Source organism: Neomonachus schauinslandi, chromosome 5 (assembly GCF_002201575.2).
Source record: "Neomonachus schauinslandi chromosome 5, ASM220157v2, whole genome shotgun sequence".
In the NCBI taxonomy this organism is placed as follows: Eukaryota; Metazoa; Chordata; class Mammalia; order Carnivora; family Phocidae; genus Neomonachus; species Neomonachus schauinslandi.
In genome coordinates this window covers 117,784,757-117,794,208 of record NC_058407.1, presented here as the reverse complement: position 1 = coordinate 117,794,208, position 9,452 = coordinate 117,784,757, and the positions used below count along the sequence as shown (strand labels likewise).

The window sequence follows — 9,452 nt, the reverse complement described above, 5'->3', positions numbered from 1 at the left end:
CTTCATTTCAGAGTCTTATCAGGAAACTATGTTACAGGAGACCAAAAATAAGCTTGTTTCCCCAAAAAGTCAGAGGAGGAGCCCTTTTCTGTATTTTCCTTCTGTTTGTGAGTGTTGAGCTTTAGACATAGGACTAAGTGACTCTGGAACCATGTAATGCCTTTAAAAAAAAAATGCTATCACCTGAAAACATTTAAATGTAAAAATGCAATCTATCAATGGAGGTAACTTTTTCTCTCAATTAGGCTTAACTTTTTGAACAAATGGGACATTTATAGCATCTTAGAAAATCTAGATGTGGTCATTAGCCATAAAACCACCAAAATGAAATAAACTGTACTGAGAATAATTCCCTCAGCAGAATGGGAAAACAGCTAAGGGACTACCAGAAATTGAAAGAATACCTTGTATTTGTAAGTTACTGAATACTATTTGCTATACTCTCCTAACAGAAGCCCCAACTCAGGTTTTGCTGTGGTTGGCTGGCTTGTTGTAGTACTGTGGGGTGAAATTTGTGTTGACTATTTAATTTCTTTCCTTTTGATAGTATCACTCTGGAATGCCTCGGCCTCCATGCTGCTCATTCTCCAGCTCCTATAAACTGAAACTATTGATTCTCTGAGGGCTGGAGACCAAGTGTCAAAGCTGGAAGCCGATATTTTATGTCAGAAATTCCATAGGGTATATTTGTTCTAAATTGTGCTTATTCCATCTAGCAGTCCTCCCACACCCAAGATCTGTAGGCTTCAAATATATTCTCAGTTTATAATATAGGAACAATGATTCCATAGCCAGCAAGAAAAGTACTAGCCTAAATGTAGTAGTCATCGTACTTTGAACTCTCCTGACTTAGCAGTAATTAAAGAATAGAAATTACAGACTGCCAGTGTGTGCGTGTCACACTTTTTACAGATTGATTTTGCGGGACAAATCACTGCACCCAAATTCTGTATGGCCTTCCAAAGAGGAAAGAACTCAGACTGAGAAGCCAATTGTTCAGCTTTCTGGGGGCTTTAACTGTAACTTGTACTGGTCTTTGGAATTATACACAAACATGAATTCAAGGATAGCATCCCCCAATTTTTGCTTTGACCATATCTATCATCCCAATAAAAAAGGATCCAGTGAACCTACATCTGGCAACATTCAAGAAGGAAAGGAAGGGAGGCAGTTCAAAGCCTCTGTTTACTCCATCCAAATGTATTTGGATGCAGGTATTCTCAGCCTCTGTCCTTTACAGTAAGAGTAAAACCACAGAGCATATACAGCAATTAGAGCTGAGACCATCCAGATCTATCTGAAACATGTATAGACAAAAGAAAAATTTCAAAGGGAGTAGGAATTAGGATAAGGGCAGAAGAAAAAAAAAAAAAGACTGAATTTCCTTGAGAGATAGTGACTAAATTCACACAGTAAACATCTTATTGATGTTTTGTTTTGTTTTATGATTTATGATCTATAGATGCAACTTCTTAGGTTTATGGTGGCAAAGATCTGAGATACAATTTAATTGGACAGACTTAGGGAGGTGGACCAAATATTATTAGATTTAACTTTCATTAAAATAGCAATTGATCTCTGCTTCACTTTCTTAAACCTGAAACTTTTGCACTTGATTTGTAACAAGTTTGTAAAGTTTTGTTGTTATTTAGAAAGAAATCAGTGTTTTGCACAGAACCTGACTGCCCTCATCACATGGTATTACAACAAAACACTACACCCAATAAATGCATTTCTTTCAGGCAAAAACATTACAAATGAAAATGTCAACAAAACCATTCATTCCTGTTAGCCGTTCTTCAATCTGGAATAAGTAGAAATGTATGGAACCAGGAATTTTAAACAGTGTTTTTAATTGAAAATAAAGCTAAAGCATGCTTTTCAACAGTGCAAATTTCCATAATTTTGATTTACTGCTTCCATCATCACAACATAGTACACCAGCATGGCCCTTACCAAGGGCTAGACCCTAGCCATTTGCATGTTGAACTACTTTGATTTTAAGTGCAAATATAGATAGTCACCTCTGATTGTCACTTGCAGTAGAAACTCTCCTGCTTTATTCACAGGATGGTCTAAAAACAGAAGTTTAGAGAGATGCAGAAAAAGTAAAAGGTAGTAAGATCCTAGTGCCTGAGTTCTGGTACCAAAGAGCCCTGAAAGAACTGTAATTTTTCATTTGGGATACTCCTACAACTCTGACCCATTTTACTTTTCTTGGTTGTATTTACTGCTTTGTCACTATGAGGAGTCAGACCATAAAATATCCTGCTATTAAGAGAACTACTTTGTTTTGCAAGTTTGAGGAGTCAAACTTGAGGAGTCAGACCACAAGGTAAGCAGGACAATAGTGAGTAAGAGTCACCTTATTTAAAACCTTTGGGTGAGAACACAAAAAGGGCTTTTCCAATTGCAAGGAGTAGCTGTAGAAGTAAAATCACACCCTTTACCGGAAAAAAAAAAAAAGCAATCTCATATTTATTTTACTCAGTATATACGAGGCAGCTTTTACCAGCATTCAAGCAGGACTCCCCAGTCTTTCCACTCAAAAAAAAAAAAAGAAAGGAAGGAAGGATGGACGGAAGGAAGGAAAGAAGGAAGGAAAATTAAGTGCAACTACTCTTGGAGAAGGAATGAGGGAAGGAAAAGGAAAAGATATCCCACAAACAAGAGCTCCAGAAAAGAACATTTTGGGATCACAGAAACTTCTTTCTACCTCACTATGTAACCATGTAACCTAACAAACTTTCACTGAATTAACAGTTACACTTTCAGGTCTGAAATCTAGTGCATAAACTTAATGGCTCATTGTAATATTTATTATTCAACCTTTTGACATTTATTTGTAGCAGTTGAATTGAGGTACCGGGTGCATTATTAGCTTTGAAACAGTAAAGTGTTCCAGCTCTACCTTAATAACTGAGTTTTACTTGAGTCTTTAGCCTGAAGTAGTCTGTGGAATGTAAACCAACCCTTCTCCCACCCCGCCCCCATCCTACTCCCCCCCCCCAAAAAAAAACCCGCAATGGGAAAAAAGTAATCCGATTTCTGTCTTCAAAATGCGATAAACCAGGGCTCCAAAAGGGGTGTAACACATTAATGGACTTGTACAAACCATCCTGTGCAGTTTACAACAAAAGGAAGGTAATAGGGTTCAAGAAAATATCTTCCAAAACACTTTTATGAATTAAATTTCCTGAATTTGTGACTAGGTGGAAGAGGTATTGCAGAACCGCCCAGCTGCCATTTCCATATAGGATGGGCCTTGTGAGGAGGTTGGGAATCCTTAGTGGTGTTTAAGGAATACGCCGGCCACAAATCCCCATCCTTCCCAATAATGAGTGATGGTGGACAAGGAAAATTTGCCATGAAATTAAATGGCCTTTTCACTGCTGATGCTACATTGCTGGCTACCTTTTTGCGTCTGTTTATAACTGTAAAATCATCCAGTGTTCCTTCATGTGTCTCAGTTTTACCTGTAGGACGAGGACTTCTAGCTGATTTCAAATTTGGTTTGACTGGAGGTGTCTGAAGTACAGGTCGCTTTCCCAGTACTAGTGTCCGGTAATTTTTTCTCACCCTGGCACCAAATTTATATTCCCCATCCTCAGGTTTTGGAGAACCTAAAGTGCATGAAAGGCCCTGACTCTGAGCCAGTGGATTTAAGGAAGGAGTTTCTTTTTCAGGGCATGCAAAGCCTTCTTCCTTGGCTGTGGTTAACAAGGCGTCCTCCTCTTTACTTTCAGTCACACTGTAAAACTCACCCTTTGTATCATTGCACTCGCACTTAAGCTTATTTGTAATAAGGTCAGGTTCATATTCTTCATTAGCACTACTGTCTTCTACTTTGATTTTAATATTGTGCAGAAATAGCAAGGTCTTGTCTCCTGTGTTCATGCAGGGAGTCTCAGCTTTAGTTGCGGCTGCTGCATCCACTGCAGAATCCGCTTGTGAAGGGGACAAATCCGTAGCAAATTCAGCACAATGAGGGATTTTGGAATCTTTCTCTGAATTTGAGGCCGCTCCTGAAGAATCATTATTTAAGAACCTAGCAGCTATTGTGTTGTTATCTGCACAGTGTGCCGTAGGACTTGCTGGTAGGCATTTCCTTGCCTCTCGGAGTATTCTTTGTTGTGGAAATGCATTGTTTGTCTTTGGGCTAGGTGAAGAGGCCCCCTCCTCCAGGCAGTTAATTGTCAGGTCAGTTCTCTTTACAGTACTGGAAATTTCAGAGTGTGGGAATGTAATCTCAGATACCCTATCGTTCCTTATCTCTGTGAAACAACTCCCCAGGCCGGCCGGGCAGTACACCGGAGACGCTTTGGGGGCCCAGCTCTGCAGATTCCACTCCTCCGGCGACTCCGCTTTGACACTACTCTTGAGGTCGGGAAGTCTGCCCGCATCCTCGAAAGCAGCGGGTTTGGTTGCAGCGGCTGCGGAGGCCAGATGGTACAAGAAGTTGGCCTGCGCCTGCACGCTGGGAGGCTTGCAGAAGCTGGTGCGTCTGAAACGGATGCTCTGCACTGACACTTGGCTGGAGCCGGAGCTGGAGTCCGACTCCGTGGACGAGTCCTCCTCCTCCGAGCTGACTTCGCTGGAATCCGAGGCCCCACTGCCCCCCTCCTCCTCCTCCTCCTCCTCCTCCTCTTCCTCCTCCTCCTCCTCTTCTCCCTCCTCCTCTTCTTCCTCCGAGGACACCGAGTTGCTGGAGCTGGACAAACTGGAGCCAAAATCTGAGTCGTTGGCTGCATGGTCCGAGTAGGAGCTGGACTCCGAGTCGCTGCTGCAACTCTCGGGAAAGCTGCCGAGATGGGGCTGCGGCCGGTGGTGATGTGGGGGGTGGTGATTCGGCGGCGGCTGCTGGGCCCGGTGGTGGTGGTGGTGGTGGTGGTGGTGGTGATGGTGGTGGTGGTGGTGGTGGGGAGGCGTGCAGAAGCTGTTAACCAGATGAAACCTCTCCAGGCAAGTGGCCCCGGCGGCCGCCGCCGCCGCCGCTGCCGCCGCCGCCGCGGCCGCCGCCTTGGCTTTGTAGGACCTGGGCAGCAGCAGCAGGCGGCGGGCGCCGGCGTGGGGCGCGAGCAGGCAGTCCTTGGCGCCCCCGCGCTTGCGCTTGCACCGGTAGGTCAGGCTCACTGGGCCTCCCGCGCCCGCCGCCGCCTTGGGCTGGGGCCCGGCCGCCGACGCCTGGTAGTAGGCGGCAGCGGCGGCGGCGGCGGCGGCGGCAGCGGCGGCGGCGGCGGCGGCGGCGGCGGCCGGGTGCTTGCTGCACAGCAGGCTCCGAAAATAAGCAGGGTCCGAGTGGAAAGCAACGTAGTTTCCCTGGAGCGGGGCAGTTTCATAGTTTAGAGGGGGTTTGCAAGGCGAGCGCACGATTTCCGGATAGTGCGAGCCCGGGTATTTGCTAAAAATCTGAGGTAGATGGGCGGCGGGGCGCGCGGCGGCGGCGCCGGGGCGCGGGGACTGCGCGCTGATTGGCAGGGGCCGCGCGGCTCCGCTCAGGCCCCGCCAAAGTTGGTGCTTGTCCTTCCAAAAACCCGGGCGGGGGCTGGCGGCGGCGGCGGCGCGCTCTGGCGGCGGAGCCTTTGTGGCCAGGGCCCGGCCGACCCTCCTGCGCTTGGTCTTGAGGACACGCTCGGTTTTGCAGGAGGTGTAGAGAGCTTCCACGTCTTCCCGAGAGATGAGCGTGCATTTGGCGGCGTGGAAAGCGATGCTGTTGATTGCCTTGAGTTTCCTCAACTCCTCCAGATCGCAGTGGTGCTTTTTCACTTTCAAATGATCCATGCGCTTGTGCACGGTCGTCCTCGGGATGTTTTTCAGCAGATCCGTAAAGACTTGGGAGAGGGCAAACATTTGCTTTCCTTTAATGATGAGGTAGCCGAGCCTCACGCCATCCACCTCTTCAAAACCTGACTTCAGGTCTCCCATCTCGGGCACTAAATGATCCCCACCATTTGCAGTAAATATATACGTGACGCATACATACACATGTATGTATGTTAATCCTCCACCAGATGCTGCGTGTGTCTCAAGGCATCCTGCTAATAAAATAACAAAGACTGTTATTCCCGGCGAAGGGAGTGCCAAACTCTAGGCGAAATTATTGGAAAAAAAAAAAAAAAAAAAACAACATGAAATTACACTGACTTGATTCTTGCTTTTTTTTTTGGTTTTCGTATTTTTTTAAAAAGAGGGAAAAAACCATCCGGTTTCTGATCTGCCAGTGTGTTGGTCTAAGTCCCCGATGCAGATCAGTACCTGGGCCCCTCTATTCCTTCCTTCTCCATTGGAGCACTATGATAATGGAATGTGAAGGGAGAAAGAGAAAAGAAATGCAGCTGCTATTCCCGCCGCTGCTTTAGCTACAAATAAAATGACAGAGTGAAGTGAGCTCGTCCGGAGACACCTTCATCAATTAATTCCCCTAAAGCCAGCGCTGATTGGACACTCCTGACAGGTGATGCAATAAAAATTGATATTCCACCCCTTCCCCCCAAAATCTCCCACTAATTAGCATACCCTTATACTGCCACCTCCCCTCCCAAAGTAAATAATACAGTCGGTATATAAATCTTTCCATTAAACTATCGGAGCTCAGAAACAGCCTGACTCACAGACTTCATCTGAACCAGTGTGTGTACGCTTAAAAAAAAAAAAAAAAAAAAAAAAAAAAAATCCCTGTATATTCGCCTTTAAAGGAATATTGCCTATTTTTTTCTTTATTTGCATTTTACCGCTGCAGCTATTATCATTTCAAAGAAAAGCATTTTAAAAACATTATCAAGCCTAAATAGACATACCCCACCCCCTTTTCCTTTGGAAAATGGAGCTTAAGCGAAAATGTGCAGAATAGCCTGGTATTTCCCTTATGGGAGTGGAGAGGGAGACCGGCTGGGAGCTCCAAAGTTAAACCCGCGCAGTGAACCACCCCAGTACAGACTTACGTTTTGAATTTCTCTCGATTTTCCTTTTTTTTTTTTTTTTTCCTGAAATGCCTTTTACAACCAGAAACAAAGTTATTTGACCAAGAAAGCAGTTCAAGGCTCCAGCTCCGAAACACTGTAACAATTCGACTGGATTTTGGTTCTCTGCTGGGGGGTGGGGTGGGGAGGAGGTAGTTTCACGTCAGACCCATAACAAAGCATAGATAAGCCAGAAATGTGTACACTTTTCACAATTAACCAGGCTGGATTGGAGGCGGGATCGTCCTAGAGTCCCCAGCACGGTCTGCCTGGGTCCTGTTGACGACAGGTCAGAATTCCAGGGAGCAGATTGTTTCTGCAGCAAAGAAAAGAAAATGTAAAACGCCCAAGGTGCTTCCAGAGGTTTTACGTAATAACGATGAAAAGAAAGTGCTGATGTAGGACGCAGACTATTTCAGTGGTCTATGATGCTTTCAGTTGGTAGTTCAAATGAATCTTCCACAACTCCCATTTTCTCCATGAAAGCCAAGCATCTGCTTTAAAAAAAAATCACTTTGGATGAATATCAATGTTGTTTAACCTCTTCTTAGTCGAGTTAAAGCATATTTTGGTATCATTTCCAAGGATATCCAAAATATTGCCAAATGAGAGCAAGGGTCTTCCCAACTGCATTACCAGGATCCCAAGGTAGTTTGTTGGCTCCTTTGCAAAATTTGGCAAAATCTTCTTAACTGTTCGGTGTTTGCAACTACAGTATAAATGCAACCCAGGCATTTTATATGTTTCCTTGTTCCTCCAAAAATAGACACATCCGTGTGGTTAAAAGAATAAACGGATATTTCTGAGCCTGCAAGAAAAGAATTGTACAATAATTTCTTCCTTCCCATTCAAAAGTTCCAGTTTCCCCTGCTCTGGTCTGGCTAGCACAAGCAGGTATGGCTCAAAAGAAAGAAAGAAAGAAAAAGATAAAAACAGAGGAATCAGACATACAAAAAGGTATTTTGCATGAAATCTCAGCCATAGTTCCCCACCCCCACCCTCATCTCTCCAGTAATTTCCCAGGAATTTTGAAGAGAATTGGGAATTTCAAGAAGTACATCCGGAAATTAAGGAAGTCTATTTAAGAGAGTCTGTAACTCAGAGGTTGGGATTTGAAAAGTCAGCCCTGGACTACTGTTGCACTCAGCACAGATGTAATCGCCGCTCTTCAACTTAATCAATGTGTGTACAAACCACGATGTCTAGTTCTTGCCTTTGAAATCTAAGGCTAGCATTTCCATCCAAGAAATCAGAGCTACAGCAAATTACATTTTTGTCCCTTGAATGAGAGAAGGATCATTGAATGGATCTCGTGATATTTCAGGCTTTAAACGTAACCGAGAGGCAGCAATGAACAATGCCTCGTCACAGCTAATACCATCCACCGAGTTGGCTTTCTTTTGCATCTGGATCTATCACACCGTGTTTTTCTCTTTCACTTTCACAGGAGGCAAAATGCAAAAGGTTTAAGCAGAAAGCAAAGTTTCCAGAAAAAGCAGATGCTGGTGTTTGTTTTTTAAAGAGAATGACCAGAGTCTTTCCACTTCCAGTGATAATAATGTCATTTTAAAATTCCTCCTGATGCACTTATATACTGGCAGCTCTCTTCCTCCCACCCCACCCCCGTCCAATTCCCCTCCTCCAGCTTTGAGATTTCGACCAAAGAGTCCAACAGCCAAGAAATAGTAAACTCAGAAAAAGCCTTTTAGAAGGCATTACAAAAGGTTGGCTAGAACGTCCTTTTTTTTTTTTTTTTGGCCAGGTAGTTCTAGTTGTTCTCCATTCCTATTTAGATTTACACACACACACACACACACATGCACGCACGCACACACACACTCCTACTCCTGCACATGGCAACATGATTTAGTAACATTTTCAAAATTACCTTTTTTTGCTCTTCCTTCCTCTCTTTCCACCTTTAAAATACTGGCAACATAGGTGGTTCTTAAAACCAGTAGAATATTACATATATTTTTTTAAACTAAAGGTCCAATCTATTGGGTCAAATAGAGAAAAATAAAGACCAGAGGACTTGGGAAATGTGTCTATATATACAATTTATGCAAGTATCTTTATATGTACACTCAGACACTTTTACACTTATACATTTTTAATACTTTTATTATATATCTTTCTTTTTGTCTAATACATTCTTTTGTTCCTTTAACTTCCCCATTATTGTGTGTGTGTGTGTGTTAAGGCGTGAGTGCGCGCATTCGCGCACACACACACACACACACATACACACATACACAGAATGTGACAGACAGCTTTCTTGTGGCCATCAGCACACGTTGCATATCCGGGGTCTTCTCCAGCCACATTGGGGGTCGATCCCGATAAAAAGATCTAGCAGAGGCCCCTGAGCGCTCACACATGAAAGGCAGGGGACTTTAAGATGGATTTGCATGCACACAGGGGATTTCGATCAATAGCTACCAACATTTATGGCTTAGATTATTAATGTGAAAGCTGGCCAAAAGAATGGGG

General features: G+C 44.1%; 1 protein-coding gene across 1 annotated transcript; it reads right to left on the bottom strand.

The window, feature by feature from the left end:
• Nucleotides 1–3,026: 3,026 nt before the first annotated feature.
• On the bottom strand, nucleotides 3,027–6,030 carry SKIDA1 (SKI/DACH domain containing 1). The gene has a single exon (XM_021696783.2). The coding sequence runs from the start codon at nucleotides 5,923–5,925 to the stop codon at nucleotides 3,181–3,183; it is 2,745 nt and encodes a 914-aa protein (XP_021552458.2). The 5' UTR covers nucleotides 5,926–6,030; the 3' UTR covers nucleotides 3,027–3,180.
• Between the last annotated feature and the right edge of the window lie 3,422 nt (nucleotides 6,031–9,452).

Bases quoted from the DNA above. Each gene is read 5' to 3' on its own strand.
- SKIDA1 (XM_021696783.2), bottom strand. From the start codon at position 5,925: ATGGGAGACCTGAAGTCAGGTTTTGAAGAGGTGGATGGCGTGAGGCTC.